The 22,478-nt window shown below is 36.9% G+C and overlaps 1 protein-coding gene across 5 annotated transcripts in view; it reads right to left on the bottom strand.

The window, feature by feature from the left end:
- The window catches only part of LOC145674581 (uncharacterized), a 476,266-nt gene that overhangs the window by 119,804 nt on the left and 333,984 nt on the right, over nt 1-22,478 (bottom strand). For all 5 annotated transcript variants that reach the window (XM_081744773.1, XM_081744775.1, XM_081744774.1 and 2 more), the window contains 2 exons: nt 9,585-9,648; nt 1,814-1,909 (listed from right to left, as the gene is read on the bottom strand). In XM_081744773.1, the coding sequence (XP_081600899.1) occupies nt 1,814-1,909; nt 9,585-9,648 (160 nt within the window). The remainder of the gene's footprint in view (nt 1-1,813; nt 1,910-9,584; nt 9,649-22,478) is intronic.

Raw genomic sequence — 22,478 nt, 5'->3', positions numbered from 1 at the left:
TGGTCCGGGAGTTTTCCGCACAGGAAATTGTTAATACAAAACTCGGTTTTTGAGCATTTTCGTGTATAATTCTCTATAATACAAAATAAGGAGATTTTTAATTTTTTTTCATAAAGTTGTTGGTGGGGGATCAAAGTCTTTCCATGTTCCCTCTCGTAACTACAGAGATCTTCAACGGTTTTCACTCATTTTATATATATACAGCGTTCGAAGTGGAAAAATACCAAAGGCGGTATGTTTTATTACAATTTTGATTCGACATACCGGCTACCTAATATTGAAATGCAGTAAGGGTATGTTGCCTAAAAGACTGCATTTCAGTTTACATAATGACTGAAAACAATTGGAAACCATATCTGTAGTAACGGTGGGTGGGGGTGTGGAGCATGGAGAGACTTCGATCCCCCTACAACTTCCAGAAAAAATATCCTCTTATGTTGTATTGTAGAGAATTATACATGGAAATGTTCAAAAACCGAATGAGGATATTAATAATTTCCTGCGGGAAAACTCCCGGTCCATCACTCGACCGTGGTGTATTCCAAACACACGGAAGGTCCGCTCTCACAGCAGACAACCCGTTAACCCGTAGAGGGGGGAAATACGAGTGGACATAGAGCTGTTTCTAATTTAATTATATCATTCCCTTCATCAGGCACATTATCAATGAAGGCAGTAATATATTGTCGAAACTGTAACACAGATTATAACAACAAGTCTTACCTTTAATCGTATTTTTATTTTTATTTTAAGTTATACGTTGTTCCAAAGCTAGAGTGAACACCATGCATATCCATTTTAAAAACTTGACTTCCAGTCTTATCGTTAAGTTGTAATTACTACTATTAAATAAAGAATTCTTGCCTCAAACAATTATTGTAGACTAAATATTAGGAATATTATCGGGTAACAAAGTAGATTATTTTAAAAGACTAAAAATCCATTTTCTGCCACTAGTGCCAGTCCATCATGGCGTTTTCTAACCTGAGAAGGCCTTTTATGTGCTACAATTTGAGAAATCAAAAAATCTACAGATATTCAAAGGAAATTTAGGATCCAGTATGGGAAAGAAACCTCCTACCAGGAAGGAGATCCTCAGTTGATATCGAAAATTTGTTGACACTGGGTACTATTCGGGCATAGAGCCTCCCAACCGCTGGATTGGTCATGCAGGAAACGGTGACCAGTGTGTAATACAGTGACATCCTAGGTCTCCTGATATCATCCCCGTGATCTTTCTACGAGGATATGTGAAAAACCTTGTTCATGTTCCTTCTCCTCCACGTGATGTTGTGGAACTTAAGGGGAGAACTGAGCAAATAACAGCTACAAAGAACAGGTTTAGCCGTGTTTGGCAAGAATATTTGATTACCGTGTAGACATTTATCGGTTCGCCTACGGTTTCTATATAGAGCATTAAAAAAAATTTTAAAAACTTGTATGTATTCTCTTCAATATTTTGGATTCTTGCTGGTGATAAATTTCATAGGTTGATACAAATAAATTTTTCGAAGTTCGTCCGGAGGCTATTTATACCTGGTATCTGACATTTTGATAAAATTTATTTCATCATAGAAGTGATGGAAAAATGGGTCAGAGATCTTGTACATAAAACCATGTCAGAGCTATCGTAATTCTATTTTTCAAATGCAATAAGTGTAGGACACAGACTAAGTAACTGTACATGTTAAGTTCCGTTATGGCTAAATCCCCAGACCAAGAGCTTTGCATCATCCTGTCATTCGTACAGCTATTTATTTCCTCATCAAGTACCTGTGCAATTGAGTTAGCCAAATTTTATTAATTCACTCACAGAACAGCTTCCACACCCGGGCAACATCCAAATTAAAGTTCTCCAGCAGACCATACCAATGGCAAAGATGAACACACAATACTGGCAGTGAGCGACCTGCAAAATAAAAAAAAAAAAATCAAAAATCCAATTAGGTACAGACATTTCAGATAGTTGTTAAGTTAACCACTATAACATCGTGTTCATGGGATAAAACTTAGTCAATATTACCTTGAGTTCCTCTCGAGGTGTCTTATAATTATGGTATCATTTCGCCACATAAAATTTGAACCCTAACTTTCTAAAGTCTTCTTTAAGTAAATAAAACGGTGAAGATACATCCCAATTCAGCTATGGGTAGTCTGGAAATGACGCTCTATATTTTCGTGGTCTCTGCACATGGAGATGGTGTAACACACACAGGGGTGCACATAGGCGGGTTTTAGGGTGTAAATTCGTCCATGAAAATATTTGAGGGGAAAGGACATTTCTTCATTTAAAATGGGTGGTAGCAGCTGGTACCACACGTTCTGCACTGAGAATCTGGCAACACCACCATCCACGTGCTGCCCACCGCCTATATAAGTGCAGCGCAAGCATGAGTCTCTCTTCTTGGTGGCAGGTAGCAGTGGGGAAGCGACCCATGAAATTGGATTGGCGCCAAATGGAAGACTCAAGTTACATTCTAGTTTAATGAGGGTTCCAGTTCTCTGTGGTTTCTGGTTTACTGGGTGGATTGTTTCAAAGCAATTAGTGACAGTGTTGTACTGCCAGATGAAGACACTTTAGTGACCTGTGACGCGATAGAGGACAGATAGCCCTGAAGAATCTTTAAAGCTAAGTAGTTGAACATATTTTTTTTTTTCTAAAAAAATATTCCCTTTTCAACTTTTGCATAATGTTTTGTAATTATTCGCCTTATATTCTAGGCAGTTAAACTAAGTGTTTCGTTTCTGTTTGCATCCCTAGATTTTACCACCCAGTTTCATCCAACTATATTGCAGGTAAAAGAGTCGGATGCTCCTCTCGTTACCTGGCAATGTGCTCGTTGAATGTCCTCAGATGTTGAACAACCGCAATGGAACAATCAAACTGAAAAACGGTAAAATTGTAGGGAGAAAAGGTACATTTAGATAGCTGAATGGTAAATTTGGGGAAAGAATGGTAAATTAAGAGAAAAGAGGTAAGTCTAAGGAAAGAATGGTAAATTTGGGGACAGAATGGTAACATTGAGGGGGATAACGGTAAATTTATGGAAAGAGGTAAATTTAAGGAAAGAATGGAAAATTTGGGGGAAGATCGGTAAATATGAGAAGAAGAACGGTAAGTTTGGAGGTAAGTCTGGGGAACAGAATGGTAAATTTAGGCGAAATAATGGTAGATTTTGAGAGGTTGCGCCCAAATTGTTCGGCGCGTGGACACCCTGAGTCAGAACAACTCGAAGACTCCCATTTGACAGAGACTGGGTGAATCCTTTAGCCAGATTTGAACGAAATAGCACGAAAGAACAAATTCTGCCCTGGCTGGAGATCAAACTCGGGTCGTCCAGCTGTTATTGTTACCTTACCCACTACGCCACCCAGCCCCTATATTTAGGTAACATACGCCTATTTCAAAATTTAAGGCAAACAGATGACGTTTTACATCAGAGAACTATATACCGATATAACCGCTACCAGGTTATAGAAGGATTTTTGTGGACACACTGTATATTTCGTAAAGACAGTGATTATTATTTTCGATTTATACTTTATTCTACAACGCACATAAGTTCTTTATTTGGTGGGAATTGCTTCTTTCCCACACAATTGGACAAAGAAGTCTTTCATCATTTTTTCATATATATATTTAAAACATTGCTTTTGCTGAGAACATTTCAGCTAGTGACGAACCATTTCAGTGTTTCTCCCTGACTTATTATATGCACAGTATATATTCTATAGTTATTGGGAACTGAAGTAAGTGCTTTCTTTAATCGCTTATGGAAACATTATAATAGATTAGAGAAATACGGGCTGACCAGATGTTCCAGCAACCAAAGTGGCACCAACTGTGTTGTTCTGCAGTCCGTTATCTGTACTTTCTCACGCCAGTGTTATCGCCGTGTCTAGTGCATTATAGGCAGTTGACTAAAATTAACATAAATTGTTTTCCGTATTCTGTTTGTATGTGCATACAGATGAGTTACTGGGTAATTTTTGAAATGAACTGCCAACACTTTTCCGTTGACCATTGCAACCCGTAGCTTGAGCTTGGATGCTCGAGGAGTCTGACTCCAGGTCTGGAAGCGGTAACCACGCATTTCGTGTCGAGCTTTAGATACGACTTATGGTGAAGGGGCACAAGCTATTTAGCCGGTGAAGGACGATTTCTTACGGCTAGCCCCAACTAGTGAAATCCCAGGTCCGCAGACCTTGTGCGTTTAAAAGGTTATATACGCGCCCTCCAATATCAGTATTCCACTGTGGAGACCTTCTTTTCGTTTATTTGCTTAAGATTCACCTTTACGCTGCAGGACTGTTCAGCGTAACAACTGGATTCATCGTGGGACGATCCAGACAACTTTTCCCCAGTGCTAATCCCCCAAGTGTGTCAATGGTGTGAGAGAAGAATTTGTAGTGATATCTGAATCATAATCATATATATATAAAGGGCTATATTGCCCGAAAAGGGCAAAGCGTGATTTCAGCGACTAAAATTGTTATACATCCTCAGTGTTCAGTGTTGTGTCCATTCCTCTTCGCTATTTTTTATACAATAGTGTTCTAATAAATAAGTATAGTATAATTTAATCCAGTGTGTTTTCGCTGTTTGTATGACTGATGTTTGTGTGCGTTATGGTCTGGATGACCGTCTGATCGTCCGTGAGGTTTTCGAGACGAGACACCCGAACCTCTCGGCGCCTAATGCTCATCTCATGATTGAGACTGACGAGCGATTTGGAAACAGTTTGTAACCTTTCTTGGAGAGATTCTTCATCGTCCTGTCCAGGTAAGTTAAAGTATCAGGAGTATACTTATTGGTAGTACCACGAGCCACGAACAGCGACTTGACACCCAGGCGATTACAAATAAATGGAAGCCCGAACAGCGACTTGATACCCAGTTGGTTACATAATAAATGTTCGCCCGAACAGTGACCCGAACTCCAGCCGGTTACACCGATTGGGTGTTCAATCTATCAAATGTAAAATTATCTACACTTTTTAACAACCTCCTAACATTATTATTATTTACTAGCAGCGTTCACCCCGCTTCGCTGCGGTCACCCCGGAACGCAATAAACTTTGTTACTTAGATAATTTTTACTTTTTCGCTTTCAAGTGATATGATAAAAACCATAGAAGATTGCAGTAAATGTTAACATTATATCGCCTGTCATTTATGTTAACCCGCCCCGCTTCGCTGCGGTCACCCCGGAAGTTTTCGCTTTCAAGTGATATGATAAAAACCATAGTAGATTGCAGTAAATGTTAACATTATATCGCCTGTCATTTATGTTAACCCGCCGAGTTACACGGTCATGGGAACGCAATAAACTTTGTTACTTAGATAATTTTTACTTTTTCGCTTTCAAGTGATATGATAAAAACCATAGAAGATTGCAGTAAATGTTAACATTATATCGCCTGTCATTTATGTTAACCCGCCCCGCTTCGCTGCGGTCACCCCGGAACGCAATAAACTTTGTTACTTAGATAATTTTTACTTTTTCGCTTTCAAGTGATTGCAGTAAATGTTAACATTATAGCGCCTGTCATTTATGTTAACCCGCCGAGTGACACGGTCATGCGGGTTGCATATAAATACGTTTATTTTTACCTATGATGAATAACTAACAAAGGATTTGTACGTTATGGACACTTGAATGGTCAATTATCTCAAGACACTGGTAATTAAAAATTAAAGTGATATGATAAAAACCATCTAGGGTCCAAATCCTAATAACCCCCCAAAAATGAAAGAAATTGGTTCAGCCGTATTAGCGTGATGAGGTAACAAAGGATTTTGTACGTTCTCTTTTATATATAAGATTTATTTATTTGGATCAAAAGATCCAATATATTTCATTCAATGAAACATTTTATTGTACGCCTTATATCTGGAGAAGTACATATAGTGTAGCAGAACCCAAACTATCACTTAACTCAGTATTATGTGCTTGTTCTGCATAAAATACGAAAACTCGATTTAGGGTAGTTCAAAAATTTTGTGGCCCCTGATCGAGAAACTAATTATTGGCCAAAATCGTAATCTTTTGATGCATTTTGTTGAATCATTCCTAAAAGAAAATAGAAATTCAAAAGAAGAATTTATTTATTTATTTTTAGTTATTTCTTTATTTTTTATTATTTATTTATTTATTTATTTATATTGCAAAAGTATGCATCTACAAATTGTTTCACCAATGAACAACTACAGACGAAGAGTAAAGATACACTTTGAAACGAGATCCTGAGCTACAAATGAAGTTTACGAACAACTAAACACATTCTACAGCTAAAATTGTAAACAAGAGGGTCACGTGAATTGTTTTTCAAATGCTAATTCTTTCTGTCTTAAACAGTTCACTTTTATTATACTGTAACCACAAAATCGTCATACGGAATCTGCAATGTGTGTGATTTTTTTTTTTTTTTTTTCGTTTCATGTAGTCAAGGTAAGCAAATTACGTATCGTCCTTGAAAAGCCTGTAAATTGCGTGAGATCTTCTTGCTAAAAAATCACGAATTGATGCAAAAATTGTAGTACGCAGTTGATTTGAAAACAGAACTAGATTATACATACCAGTTTCCAGGCCACAGTTGCTAACCTATCTGGCTCTCTTTTGCCATGTTTTTGGAACGACCCTGAACTTGTATCGAAACTGAATATCTTCTTTCAGAATATGACTAACTAACTACCTGTATGACCTATGGAACCCGGAGGTTCAATGCTGCACTCAGAAAAGCTATCCATTGACTTCAGTCTTTAGCCAACTGGATCCACTTTCTACTTTGTATTCCAATTTCTGCGAGATCGATATTAACATTGTCCTCTCATCTGCGCCTAGGTCTTCCCAATGGTCGTTTTTTCGATTGGGTTTCCAGTTAAAACTTTGAGAGCGTTCCTACTTTCTTCCATTTTAGCTACACGACCTCTTTACCTGAGCCTCCTAGACTTGATGACCCTAACAATGTTTGGTAAACCGTATAAATGATGTAGCTCTTCGTCATGGAGTTTCCGCCATTCCCCATTCCCGTTCCTCTTGGGTCCAAACATTCGTCTCAGGGTCTTGTTCTCAAATACTTTCAGTCTTCGTTATTCTCTCAGAATAAACGACCATGTTTCGCAATCACACTATAGAACAGGTATGATTACCGTTTTATATATTTTAAGCCTCGAATTCCCCGACAGAATTCGTAACAACAAAAGATTCTGAACTGAATAATAACACGAATTCCTTGATTTTAGACGACGGTTTTGGTCTGTTAATATTGATCCTAGATATCTAAAAGTATCTACTTTGTCGAAAGTATTATTTGATATTTTGTCGCATCCGTAATTTACAGTATTCGAAGAATATAATATTTATAAATATTTTATGCCACATTTACACCTTCATTTTCCTTGATTTTTTGACATATATGTTTTAGACATTAACTTGATGAAAGGCGTGGATAACGGAAGAGATTTAGGACCAGGAAAAACTGTTGAATTCAAAAACGTGTTTCAAAAATACTACACCGTTATTTTCCCATTGTGCAAATATAGTGATAAATAACATATCCACTGCTGCCATCTTATAAACCAAACTTCATGAACTGACAATAGTATGTCTGAAAATACTGGGTGAGTCAAAATGGTGTTCCCGATTTTGTTAATTTACTTGTATTATTCGACAAATAATGAAATTTTTGGAATATAACCTCAAAAGGTTTTTTTCTCTTTTTACTGCAGAGACGTAGTTACCTAGACGTCCACCAGGAGACAAATTCAGTCGTGAGCAATATGGCTTCTACAGACCACAGATCGTTGTGTGCTTGATTTTCATGCGACTGAGTCCGTTAATCAAGTTCAACGGCATCGCTGTGGAAAATTTAGGGTATTCGTGCCGCCACTTGCTACAACTATGGTTGAATTACGTGAACAAATCACTGCAGCTGTGGTCGATATCGGCCCTGACATGCTACGAAGAATTTGGCAGGAACTTGATTATAGACTAGAATGTGTTGGGTAACTCGTGGATCGATCATTGAACATTTATAATACGGTACAAAAAGAAAAAAAAAAACTTTTGGAGTTAATCAATCAGTGTGTGTAATCGCTTTTTACATACGTGTTATTTAAAAGCAAAAGAATAATCACTGAAGTTGGGAACATCATTTGGACTCACCCTGTATAGCTGAATTAATTGTTATTGTTTTCTGGACACCAGTTTTCTTACCTTCCATGACGCTAGAAAGTCTCATAATATTACGCTAATTAAGCAAAGAACTAAAGACCATGTCATTATTAAAGACTGCCCACGCTTCCACACATTTCTAATTTATTTTCAGAATCCTGAATCCATTAGAACTACTTCCAAACATACCCATAAAGAGTGTCACGATACAGTAAAGTCCCGATTATCCGCGAATGCCGTGAATTTTTTTTTTTAACCCTGCTGCAATCCCGCTCAATTATTTTTCATAAATAGTCCCTGCGGCAAAATGACTCTCCGCATGCAAATAAATACTGCATGTTTCAAACATAAAAATAAATTGCATTGTAAAAATCAATATTTCCAACAATAGTGCACGTTTCAAAGTGCAACTCTACTCTCATAAGCAGAAGCCGATTGTTGTAAGGTATGAAAAACAGGAATTGGGAAGAGTGATTTGCGTGGTAGTCAATTGCATTCATTGTTCATTGTGGAGTGAGAGTCCGCAGGCGACCATTGGAGAGTTAATTAAGAACGAAATTTAAAAAAAAAAAAAAATCCAAGCCAACAACCGGGAAAATACAACAAGGCCTACAGTGCGAAGGTCGAAAATTACTGACAGTTTATTGAGCATCGTAAATCCTATAGGCCTTCTCGGAATTTATGCAAAAATGGCAGGCTCTTGCTCTTTTGTTTTGGTTATGGTTTTCACATTTTCTGATCACTAACTTTGACGACGCAGAGGTTTTTATGCTGAAATATTTTTTCTCGTGTTTGCATCTAATTTTTAGACTTTTTTTCCGGGTTATCAGTGATTTTCGCTATCCGCGATGTCCTTGCCACAAAAATTCCGCGGATAACCGTGGTTCTACTGTACTTCAAATCAAATGAAATTGTTAACTTTTACGTCACACGATTTCGACGGCTAGGCTAAAGTAGACGGTGATGATGAGAAATGAATGAAATGGTGGAATGAAAAAAAGTGCGAGGAAACCGAGAACCCCGACAAAACCCACGCACACAGTGTTTGTCCACCAAGAACCCCACGCACCAGAGGTGAACGCTCTACCATTAAACCACCGCGGCCTCTACTGTACTTCAAAGTTGGGATAGCTAGGTACTCCATGGGCGAATATTTTAAAATAGTTTCGTTGCATTCAGTATCCTAAAATTAGTGCACAAAGCGAATTAGAAATATATCCAAGTCACGGTCACTATTTACTAGTGATACGATCTTTTTTTTTTTTTTTTTTTGTGCATTTTGTTTTGGGTTTCAACAATACATTCATCAGAGGAAACTCGAGCCACAGTAAACACATTCCAAGTAAAATCCTCAAACATACAACACTTTTTGGCTAACCTATAGTATTCTTATTAAAGCAATACTAACCTCCAGTTACGTTATCCAACGTAAAGGCATTAAACGGCCACTGTCCTACTTTGTCCAACAGACACTACAAAGAGAGAGAAAAAGAAATTTAGTATTATTTGCAAAGACAACAATGTGAAAATATTATATTTGTTAAATCTATCTTCCTAGTTTTAATTTAAATTCAAGTTAATAATTCAAGTTAATCGGTGAATATGACAATACAGGGTGCTCCATAAATATGTATATTATGTTTGACTGACGGTAGTATTTATAATTCTGGAAAAAAGTTTCGATATGGCAACACTTTGTTACTTAAGATTGGGGATAACGGTCACTGGACTTAGAACTGAAGGAGCACTAGCAGCAAGATGGAACACCGCCACACTATGCCATACCAGTGGCTGAACGAAACATTCTCGAACTGCTGGATCGGTCGACGTCGGAATGTGGAGCGGCCAGCTGGATCTCCCGATTAAATTCACCTGATTTTTTTTTTGGGGGGGGGGGGGGGGCGTTTTAAAAGAGAAAGTGTATCAAAATTACATACGCAATTTCGACGAACCATGGGAAGCTATCACATAAGATTTCCACAGGATACTAGTACAGGTCTGTTAAGCTGCTTATGACAACGTTCCTCTTCGTCTTCAGGTATGAATCGATTTAGTTGGTGCATTGGTGAACCATACCATGGAGAACCATACCACGGTGAACCATACCATGGAGAACAGAGAGTAAAATTCTTGTAAAGAAAGGTATGAGATTGTGTTTTGTTTAAAAAAAAAAAAGAGCGTCCCGTTTTTGGCTCGTAGTTGCTACTAATTTCTTGTATGGAGTACTTCAGTTTTTTTTTTTTTTTTTTTTTTTTTTTTTTAAGAAAAGTGTAATCCTTTTACTAGAAATTCAACCATAAAAAATGACATTCACGAGACAACTGATGCCCCTAATCCATCTTCCTGTTAAAAGATAATGTGAAAATTTAAATTTAAAAATTTAAATTTAATAAATACACATCTGGTTATTTTGAGAAGCCACAGAATTCTTTCTCATTTGCATAAATGATAACATAAAAGTTACTGGAAAATTATGACAGTTTGACGAGTGTAAGTTCATAAATCTGTCCACCCTAAATTACACAGATGACAAAATTGGATTACCTGGGTGAAGAAAAAAATAACCTCCTGCTGTATTTTGCAAAATTATAGACTTCATGTGTATTAAAACCAAACCACTTGGCGTGACAACCCCTTGTGAGTCTAAGCCACTCCTACGCCATCTGTTAGCGACCTGCTGAATTACGTCCAGTCTACCGATTAACACGTGGTCAACGCGCTGCGTCGCTTTAACAGGAGTATCAGGATTTTTCTGGACTCCCTAGTTTGCCTCACGACGGCAGGTGAACGCCAAAAACTGGGAAGCACGGACGGGAATAGAACCAGAAACCACGCGGGCGTGAGTCCAACACTAAGCACTAGTGTACGAAGTCCTCTCCTAACGTGTATTGGCACAAACAAATATTCTAAACACTTTATTTCTATGATTATTTTGACGACGCAAATTACTGAAACCCACCTAACGTTACCATCGTCGTATTACATTATTATATACCATTACGCAGTGAGCAGCTATTTTTGACAAGAGAAATTATTAAAACCTACCTGCTGCGTGCCCGTATTTAGGTTTTAATAACAGTGCTATTCTGTGCTCGAGCACAGGGCGGCAGAATTTAGGGGGCGGCAAAATTTTGGATTTTTAAAAAAGATTAACAATAAAGTCATATTTAAAACTAGCAACTCTCAGAGTCCCACGAAACCGCGAGAAAGTATGTTAATGTGTTTAATTCGCTCTAATTACAGTAGTTACTAATTAGCTAGCTCATCTGATTATTTTTTTAAAAAGTCATCCTCTCCCAGCCCCCACCCAAGGGGTGAGGATGAACTTGAATATCATGAAAACTGATACCACTAAACTCAGCGGTCTCGAAAACTATGAATTCAACACTAAAATTTGTCGTTTTCGATTATTTTTAAAATCTCGCCCCCTCCCTATGGAGTGGAGTATGACCTCGAAGTTGAATTGGATTAAAACTGTCACTATTCACTATTCATCTCAGCGATCCCAAAAACTGTGAATTCAACTCTAATAGTAGTCGTTTCGGGGGGGGGGGGGGCAAATTATTTATAGCACAGGGGTGCATAATATATAAATACGGGCCTGACCTGCTGTAGTAGGTAGAATTATGTCGTAGAGGAAATGTTATCAACGTTACAATTAATTCAGTATTGCTGGTTTTGTTTTTTTCCTTTTTCAAAACTCATAAGCTGTAATTAAAGATTCTACGAAATCAAGACGGATACATGACAAACAATACCTTTATTAGGATCATTCAGTGAAGCTTATAATATTGTGCTGTCAGCACGTCCATCCGTTACTATGTGCGATAACTCTTGAACGGGTGCTAATATTTTAATTTGGTTATTTTGCAATATATAGCTAGAGGAATTATTTTGGCGAGTTTTTAATAAGTTAACATCTTATGAAGTAACAAGTAACGGTGAACAATGCTGGCTGTACATATCTCTTTTAAAATAAAAAAAATGCCCAGATTCTATGCAACTTGCATAGTAACAATCAAATGATGGTTGCCTATAATGAAAGGATATGTACTTTTGCTTCTGCAATTATCCCGGCCGAGTTCGTTAATAGTCAATCCGTTAACATCGTCACGGGTAACGGTGAATAATGCTGGCTATCGATATCCCATTTAAAATATAAAGATTCCCTAGCTTCTATGGAACCTGCACAGTAACAAAGAAATTATGGTTGCCTATAACAAAGGGATATGTACTTTTGTTTCTGCAATTATGTCGGCCGAGTTCCTAAATGGAGTCAATCCGTTAACATCTTCACGGGTAACGGTGAATAATGCTGGATGTACACTCATGTCCAAAATGATTGTCTCATATCTATAACTGTCTTCTTGTAAGAATATAATTTGATTATGATTTTGCAGGGTACTTTTAATACTGATACTATGCGTATAATCGGGGAAATGTATATTTGTGGTAAATTTCATTCGAAAAGAACTAGGCCTATAAATACGAAAATTAGAATTAGTAAAAACAAAATGTTGCTAAATGGACAAGAAAGTTGTATTTTTGTTTTATTGTTCTTATTTACTGCTCTTTTGACATGAAATGTGCCACATAATGTCTTTGACGATTATATACACACTAACATTATAAGAAATACCGGGCGAATTCGTTATCAAATTATATTCCTACAACAACATATTTATAGACATGCGACAATAATTTTGGACATGAGTGTACCTGGGGTATGTGTAGGAATATAAAGCTTAGAGTAAAAGAGAAGTTTCGTGTGATTCCCTTTACTGTCTTTACCAAAGTTTATTTTCTGATAATACTCTCAAAAAGAGGAAGAAAAAAAAGCACTTGGACGAGATAAAGGTCGGAACTATATGTCAAGTGTTTGAAGTAGAACGGCGTAAAACTCTTGTAACTAATTACAGCAATGACTGCTTATCCAAGGTATTCTTAACAATAGAGTCTTTAATATATTCTCTTAACTACTTAAAGAATTACTTTTAATCTCCGAAGCAGCTATTATTTCATGAATGACTGGCCTTGATGTTGAAGTGGCGCTTAATCTCAATCACGATGATGTAACCGACACGCAGTAGAAAAAGACGCTCACGGGAAGAAGGAAGTTTGCAATCATGGGAGCTTTTTTTGCCGACGCTTAACACAATACGGAAGGATAATTCAGTGTGGCCATGGACTATCTAATGTATCCTGTCTTCCCAAACCTACGTGTATGTACTTAGGCATAAAAACAAGACGTCTTTGTAGCTGTATTATTATATACCAGCAAAACCTGGATTCTCTTAAATGGAGTTTCTCAAGCTGGGGATCGCGAAGGAGGGTGAAAAAGACAAATTTATTAGGATTAAGCAGCGGAATATGTTATTCAGCGTGTTTATAAATTAATAATAAATATATTTATTACCTTATATAGGCAAACCTTAAGGCATAAGCAGTGGCAACTGTCCAAGTTTGATTCACCAATCACAATCCTTCAACATGTGAACCCTTGGTCACACGACACACATCTACACGGTAATCAAATTCTTCTATACTCGGTTTAGATTGTCCCCCGTGATGCCCTGCAGTGCATGCGTTATCCGATTACAAACTTCCTCAAGGGACATGGGCATTGGCGGTATATAATCACCGTCTTTAACGAACTCCCAAAGAAAGAAATCACATAGTGTATAAATCCGGCGAACGGGGTGGCCACGTGAAAAGGCTGTTGTCTTCTATTGCAGCACGTCCAGTGCAGTGGTGGTGAAGAACACGATTACGCAAACATCCAGTTTGCACGGAACTGTCACTACCAGCTAATTTATGTTATTCTTGTGTGGTGGGTCTTTCCTAAACCGTGCACGAAATTCACACTGCACTGTAACCACAGATCTGGACACCTGAAAACGGAGCACACACAGAGCCTTTTCTTGTTGTGACGACATCTCGAGAACAGACGCTGCGGCCCCGCAGTAAGCATAATAAATTAACCAGCATGACAAGCAAACATTAGGTAGCGCATGCGAAACTTGGACAGTTTCCGCTGCTTACGGTGTAGGCCTTACTCGTGTAAGGTAATAAATAGATTTATTATTAATTTTTAAAATCGCACCATTCATTTATAAACACGCTGTATAATTTTTAAACATTATTTTGAATTTGTTATTTTGAAAGACATATTGTTGTTTCCATACTTACTGTCAAACTGTTATTCCTAATTTTACATAAGGCTTACAAAGATATGGAACTATAAGCGATAAGCAGGAATAATCGAAAAGCTTATTACAAATCGGAAATTACTTCTAGGGGTAACTGGAAAGAGCATGTGATAAGAGTGGGGTTCGTGATATGAAGTAGGTTGAGAACTCCTGCTCAAAAGAGTTCAAAGCTACAAATCTGTTAGTTCAAATTATGGACTAAATTCTAACAGCTAATACTCTACACCAGTAATGGACAATTTGTAATGCACATCGCGAGCCACGGCAAATTTCCTGGGGGCAACTGTCTAATTTTGTTGTGCTCTGAGGAGACGGTTCGCTGAATGTGTGTATTTGACGAGTATTAATTCCATAACTTTTCCAGATTTTCCAGGTCACAATTTACAGATTTCCAGGTCTATATATAATGTTAAAAAGCAACTATATTTTTTCCGACTAAGAGGTTCTGATCTAGTTTTGCAAAACAAACTAGTTTATTTTATAAAATAAACTCTACCAATTATCCGGATAAAACAAAACAAGGAATGGCTTCTAAGATGTGAAAATCTACACTTAACATTCTATGGCTTTTTTCAGAACTTCTTACGACTAATAGTCCTCAACTTTTCCAGTTTTCCATGAAATTCCCTGATTTTTCTTGGAATTCTTACGAATAAACTGAATTCTCTTGGTATTGTTCAGCTTTCTATTAAACTTCCCTGACTTTTCTACGTTTTGTATCAGTTTTCATGAACTTCGCTGACTTTTCCAAGTTTTTATCTCAGATTTTCATGAAATTCCCTGGCGTTTTTTGTCAGCTTCCCATGAAATTCCCTGACTTTTCCAAGTTTTTGTAAGCTTTCCATGAAATTCCCTGACTTTTCCTTCACTTCTTGCGATTAAGCGGAATTCTCTGATTTTTCCAGGATGTCTTACGAGTAAGCTGAATTCCCTGACTTCTCCCGAACTCCTTACGAGTAAGCTGAATTCACTGGACCTTTCCAGGATTTCTTACGAGTAAGCTGAATTCTCTGGACTTTTCCAGAATTTCTTACGAGTAAGCTGAATTCTCTGGACTTTTCCAGAATTTCTTACGAGTAAGCTGAATTCCCTGACTTTTACATGTTCTCCACGTTGGTGGAAACCTTGTTAAATCAAACACTTCTGCGTACCCTGTTTTCTTGTTTCATCTGTCTAGTCCTAACTACGAACTATGAAAAAAACTGGCCACAGATTAGGGGTCTTATCTTTTAGAATGTGCTTAGTAATGAAAAGATCAAAGAAAGAGTTTCATAGTTAAAAGTCAAATCTCGATTAAGGTATACTATAGTGGACAGCTATACTCTTCCTTTCGAACATGAAGTTTAAAAAATTCTTTCTACATTTTTATTTTTGATTTATATATATATATATCTGGACATTAGCACCAACTACCGCCTTAAGAGCCCTTCACGTATGAAACATGACACCTCTCGGCGAGCACAATTTGCGGTGAAGGGAGGAAGGAATCTGTCTGGTACCTGTAAGTTAGGCATAATCTCGGTATTCCCTGATGTGAATGAGGAAATCTCAGGGAAAAAAAACAAAATCGCGCAAGATGGTTGGTATGAATAGGATCTTATATCTTTTCCATCGAGAACCCCCACCGGGAATGATTCCCGGGACCGCCCAAAACAAGGGCGACAGCGTCAGCGACTATACTACGCAGTCACATGATGATATTTGTACTTTACACCAACAAAAGTCTTTAAAAATACGAAAGTAAATTTTCTGAGATAAACTTATATTTTTTTTTTTTTTTTAAAAAAAGCGATATACTATCAGAAGATAATAAATTGTCTAAATGTACGAAATATTTTTTTTTTGATCACACACCATTTCTTATCTAGCTGGAAGTTTTTTTTTAAGTTCAGTGTCCCATTTTGGAATAGAAACTATATATGACGTGGACTTACAGTGAAATGCGAACCACCGGAATGCTTTCATATTTTTCAAGGCTATCCCTTTACAAATCAAACCTGGAACCCTTTGCGCCAAGATTTTGATGTGAAGTTCAAATATGTACTATGTACTTTACAATTTGAGTCCTCTCCGAAAAAAAAAAAAAAAAAAAAAAATGCGTATGCCACTGCTAAACAGGAATGTAATTTAACATTATCTCATGGTCTAATATTGTCAAAGTTTCAAAGAGGGATATGATTCAGTATTTTCTCTGAAATAAGTCCAGAAAGACAGTTAAAATGAAAATTGTAATGTACGAAATTTCAAAACAGTTAAAAACGTACTATCCTGGGAAGGGTTGTGCAAAGCTAAATATCTGGCCCCTCTATGACTTCCTTTAGAAACTCTACTGTCCCAGCTTTCACAAAACGGCTTTGAATCACGGAAATGAAGTTATGAAGGTCAGCGCGGTCAGTAATTCCAAAGTCTCCATTTTAACCCTTAACGAGTTTTCGTAACCATTTGGTTAAACATGTTTTGATCTTGCCTATTGCGTTTGAAGACTATTATTTTTAGGTATTGTTCCTTGTGGTTATTTGTGTACATGTTTTCCGCGATCCAGAGATGCTATTGCTTCCTGGTGACAACTCTGGTAAATTTTACGCGGAAGATAGTCTGTGGATATATTGTTTTGCAAGCAGTGCCGGAAACAGACAGAAAATATAGTGAACCGTTAAGGGTTAAAAGTTGGAAGACAAGAGGTTATTTTTTTTTTTTCATCTATCGTAAAGTGTACATTGACTTAACTGTCTTCAAAATATGAAATCTGGCCATCGTGGATGACGTTTCAATAAAACAATCTATCTTGAACCTTACGAAACACAAAATGTCGGCTAGTGTATTGTGTATACAGAGCATTTGGTTCATTGAAGCCTTGAAGGCTGGGAAGCTGAATACTTAACCAAGGAAATTGCTGTGGCACTGGTTTCATACGGTTAACAAACCTTTCAGAAGGTTGTCGTTATCAATCAGGAACAATAGCTCGTATCACAAGTTATAACGGGACACACGTTCCACCTCTAAGAAAGTTAGAGAGTGCAAAAGAAAGCAATCTGAAAGGCAACTCGGAGTTATAGACAGACAAGAAACCTTGGTCAGGCCAGTTTATTCTTTAAGTGACCAAGGACATTGTTGACTTCTGTTTCAGAAGATCCTTTTAGTATGAAGTTGTTGTAGCATAATCAGTGGTATTGTACATTTATTGCCTTCAGTATACAAGTAAAGATTTGCACCTGAGTATAGAAAATATCAGAAAACATTAACCTGATTAGTATTTAGTACATGTCACGATTAGACAGTGTAAGCTAGTATTAATAATAGTATTGATAATAATATGAGTAATTTCAGATTTTGACACTTGTGTAGCAAAATGCGAAACCAATTTAAATTTGCATCGTAATTTTTAAGTTGTGTGTCGCACTCCCGCAGCAAATAAAACATTATTATTATTAGTACAGGGTGTCTACTGAGTTTCATTTTCAAAATTCCAGTATATTTCCAGTATATTCAGTATAACTATCAGCAAAATTCCCGTACTTAATACAATGATTTTTTTAAAGTTCTTTAGGAATCACACTCTTGATTTCAGGTTTGTAATTGTTTTACCATCAAAAGAATTTTTTAAAACAAATTTAGTTAACTTTGATTTTTTTTAATGCAATGATTTTTTAACATTTTTAAAGGGCCTCCCAACTCCAACAGCCCTCCACTTCACCCACTGCTTTTACAATCTCAATGGATACAAAATTGTTTCTAAGACTATTAAAACAATTACAAAAAAGTATTGTTGACAAATTACCAGTTTCATGATTTTTCCAGTATGTGGATCAAAATTCCAGTATATTTCCAGTATTTCCAGTATCAAAACTAAATTCCGGTATAATTCAAGTATTTCCAGTATCAGTAGACACCCTGTAGTAATAGTATTATTATTTCATACAGTGAAATAGTAAACATTTTCTACGCATCAGAAACAAGTATAATAATGAAAAGCAAAGTAACGAATAAGTACCAGCAATTATATAGTTTTTAAAAGTTTTAACTTTTACATTGTACAGATTGTTTTAGCTGGTAGCTGTTTCGAATGTGTCCATACAAAGTTTTTTTTTCTTTTTTTAAATTACGTTTCGAATCCGTAATGACTTGCAGAAACGGGTAACTGAAATTACGCAAAACGAAGTCAACTTCATTTTCTACGTTAAAACAAAATAAGTTATCTCACACAAAGTCCAGTTTCGAATTGTAGCCAACTGCTACTCGGATCCAATTCGTTATTCATATTTTAAACATTTTAAACCGAACACTATTTTCTTCCCTGTAACTTCAATGTAAAATGAGCGAGCACGGCAAAACAGATATATATTTTTAGGCCAATGCTATGAAACAAAGATAAAAAAGTAGGGCAGGAAAGAGTACTCGTATTGTAGCTATTAATCTAGTTTTTGAAAAGGAAGCTCGAGTCTTGGATTTGGAGAGTCTATTGAGCACTTTTCTTACTGAAAGAATGAAGTGTCGAATAGGATATGGTCTCCATCATCAGTTCTGTGGTCTGTTTCCAATAATTTTGTTTGCAGTCAGTAGTAGATTTGTTCAGCAAACAGACACTAAATGTAAACGTCGGGTTTCCAAGAAGACTAATCACTGAGCTTTAACTATGTAAAGGCACATTGTCACGCTACATGAATCTTGTAACTATTATAACAAAATAAACCTTGCAGCCCGATCTTTTTATTTACTATTTAGACGTAACAACTTCCTGAAAGCAGGAAAGGTATCTCCACCCATGCAGCACTGCACTCTAGTGGACAAACAGTAAACCTCATTAAAAATGTGTATTTTGGCGCACTTCCCCTCCCTGTCCAAAAGAATCCGTTGTTTCGGAAGTGGCGAAACTAAAGCCTGTGACAAACTTCTTGGCATTTCAGCTAAACGAATAAAACGCAAGCTCTGACGCGACGTTGCCGAGTAGTAAAGAGGTGTGGCTATGGCTAAGCAGACAAACTACAGCGCGATCAGGTGGCAGGGGACAGACGTGGATATGTACAAAATAAACGTGGCAATACCGCTGGCTTCTCATTTGCTAGCAGCATTTAAAGGGAACTTGCAGCGCCACCTTCAAATGCCAAGATGTTTGTCACGCCGTTTAGTTTTTCTTTTATGTCAGCGGGAGGGCGATAGCAAGTAGCAGGCAAGACGTCCCAGAAAGTTGCATATGGTTCAACTCCTTGCAAGATGAAAAAAAAATGTTGTATGTCCCTTTCAAGACCATGTTTACATGGCAAAATATTGTAGGGTTGCAAGATTTTATTTTATGACAGCTACAAGATTCATGTAGCGTGACAACATGGTCTAAAATCGAAAAATAAGCATTCTGTCATAAAGGAAAGATAATGATATACTGTTTTCTGTTGAAAAAAAAAAAAAAAAAGGTGCACTTCGGTAATAAATTATGATCATAGATGCATCGCATTTTGCGATACAATTTTTCATTTGAATTGCATTTCTAGGATTTTGTGTAGCAAACTGCAATGCGATACCGCTTATATATATAAAATAGGGATAACTGACAAAGAAGAAAATAATAATTATAACAATTGTGTTGGTTTAGGATTATTATTTGCATTCTTCACTAAGAAATTCATCGACAGAATAAGTTCAGTATTAAATAATATCCTAAATTAATTAACTTTGTCTGACTCACTTTAATGATTTTAGGTGATTAAACAATATAATGGATTATCAGAAAAAGCTTTATAAACAAGATTTCCAATTAACACGTATATTTTCTTTGGCTCATGTATTATTGATTATATATCTATATTTTCATATGGTCATGCCTATAGGTAAAAAAAAAAATCTCCCTTTAGCTAAAAGTTGTATTTAATGGAATGCTACGGTCCTGTAAAGTAATGCAAGCAATTTTAGATAATAACTAACTAACTAACTCTATGGCCTATGGAACCCGGAGGTTCAGTGCCGCGTTCACAAAAGCTCTCCACTGACTTCTATCCGTAGCTAATTGCATCCAGTTTCTACTTTGTATTCCTATCTCTGCGAGATCCATCTTAATATTGTCCTCCCATCTGCGCCTAGGTCTTTCTAATGGTCGTTTTCCTATGGGTCTACCAGTCAAGACTTTGAAAGCGTTTCTACTTTCTTCCATTCTAGCTACATGACCTGCCCACCTAAGCCTCCTAGACTTGATGACCCTAACAATGTTTGGTAAACCGTATAAATTATGTAGTTCCTCGTTATAAAGTTTCCGCCATTCCCCATTCGCGTTCCTCTTGGGTCCGAATATTCTTCTCAGGATCCTGTTCTCAAATACTTTCAGTCTATGTTCTTCCCTCAAAGTAAGCGACCATGTTCCACAACCATACAGAACAACAGGCATGATTATCGTTTTATATATTTTAAGCTTCAAATTCCTCGACAGAATTCGCGACGACAAGAGATTTTGAACCGAATAGTAACACGAATTCCCTCAAGCAATTTTAGATAATTAAATGTCTATTGCTCATATAGCCTGTCTTATGCGGAAACCGAAAGCTACTTTAATCTTGAATGATGAGAAATGTGGGCGTCCATAATGCAAAATGTCCGTTTCTTCGAAAATTTAAACAGTATTGCGACTGTTTGTCCACTGGACGGACGCCAGAGAAGGTAAATATATACAGAAGTTTTGGTAAGTTCTCTTTAAAAACTAAACTCCTTACAATCTTTGAAACAAAATCTTGCAGTTTAATGTCCCTTAATCATATCCTTTAGGCTAAAGGAGACGCATGATTTAGGCAAATGAATGATGATGGAATAACTGGTGGAATGAGAATGTGGAAGGAAGCGGAAGTGCCTCGAGAAAACCCACGGACACGATGTTGTCCACCACAAACTGACTTAGCCAGAAATCGATCCAGGGACCCTAAGCATCAGAGGTAAACGCTCTACCACTAAGCCACCGTGTCCTTCCTAGTTCAAAAATAATTGCTTTAATATTAACTGGAGCATGACGTAACTTCAGAAATTGGAGCGAGAAAGATTAGTGTGGTGTCCCATACTTTTCATTTCCCTTATATGTGTATTATAAATGTGCATCCAACGGGTACATGGTAGGCATATACTTTTGCAAAATAAAGTGTGTGGGAAAGAAGAATATATGCTGATGTGAGGACTCGCAAGAACAAAATGGCCAAAGAACACGTTTGACCTCGCGACTTGGCTCGGAGCCTACAAAAGAAGGCGGATTCATTTATACAATCAGTTTTTAGCAATTCAAAACAAAACAATTGCGACCAAACATTGACTCCGTACAAGTATCTATCTCGAAGATTTATAACAAGGAACTGTTGAAGCGAGTTCAAACAGACCGAGAGAACTTTGCGCCATCTGCAATGAAGGATGCGTCCTTGGTAATAATACGCCTGGCACACGTATCAAGCGATGCGTCCATGAGTGTTACGTCATATGTGACGATAAATGCTTGCTCTGTGGTTTGCTATTACATCACAACTAACCTGTCCAGGGTTAAAGCTCGTGTTTTAGTTCCCGCAGTTGATGTGCGAGAAGTGAACACTTGAAAAAAAAAAAAAAAAAAAAAAAAGGAAAGAAAAAAAGAAAAAGAAAAAATGATTCTGCTGGTAAATATTTGTATTCGTTGCCAACAGATAGAATCCCTCCCCCCAAGTACATTAGAAAAACTTAATTCGTGTTCCGGGTGTCAAACAAGTGTTCCGTGTATTGATTTTATTTTTAATTTATAAAAAAAAAATGAAATAAAACGAGAATGACATTTTCTTTGAGGACGTCATATAAAACATCTCAACACGGATTTCCAATAATATCACTTCGATACGTAATTGAAAAAACACGCTAAGCAATTAAGTAATAAACTTATTTTTTTCTTGTAGATTTCAACGTGTTGTAACAAGATTCGAATACCAAAAAGAAAAAAAAAATATGAACCGTTAACAAATCAAAATACTGGCTCTTGCAAACTGTGATCTTGTTTCTTAATCTTTCAGCGCTCATTGACGCAACTGCTGTGTCCATGCTTTAAGGGTCTTCACTATCGCGAAATTAAACTACCGCTAATTTTAGAGTTTTTCTGTAATATTTTA

The sequence above is a fragment of the Thermobia domestica genome, chromosome 17 (assembly GCF_964235325.1).
Source record: "Thermobia domestica chromosome 17, izTheDome1.hap1.1, whole genome shotgun sequence".
In the NCBI taxonomy this organism is placed as follows: domain Eukaryota; kingdom Metazoa; phylum Arthropoda; class Insecta; order Zygentoma; family Lepismatidae; genus Thermobia; species Thermobia domestica.
Note: the sequence above shows the minus strand (reverse complement) of the source record. Positions and strands in the feature narration are given on the sequence as shown.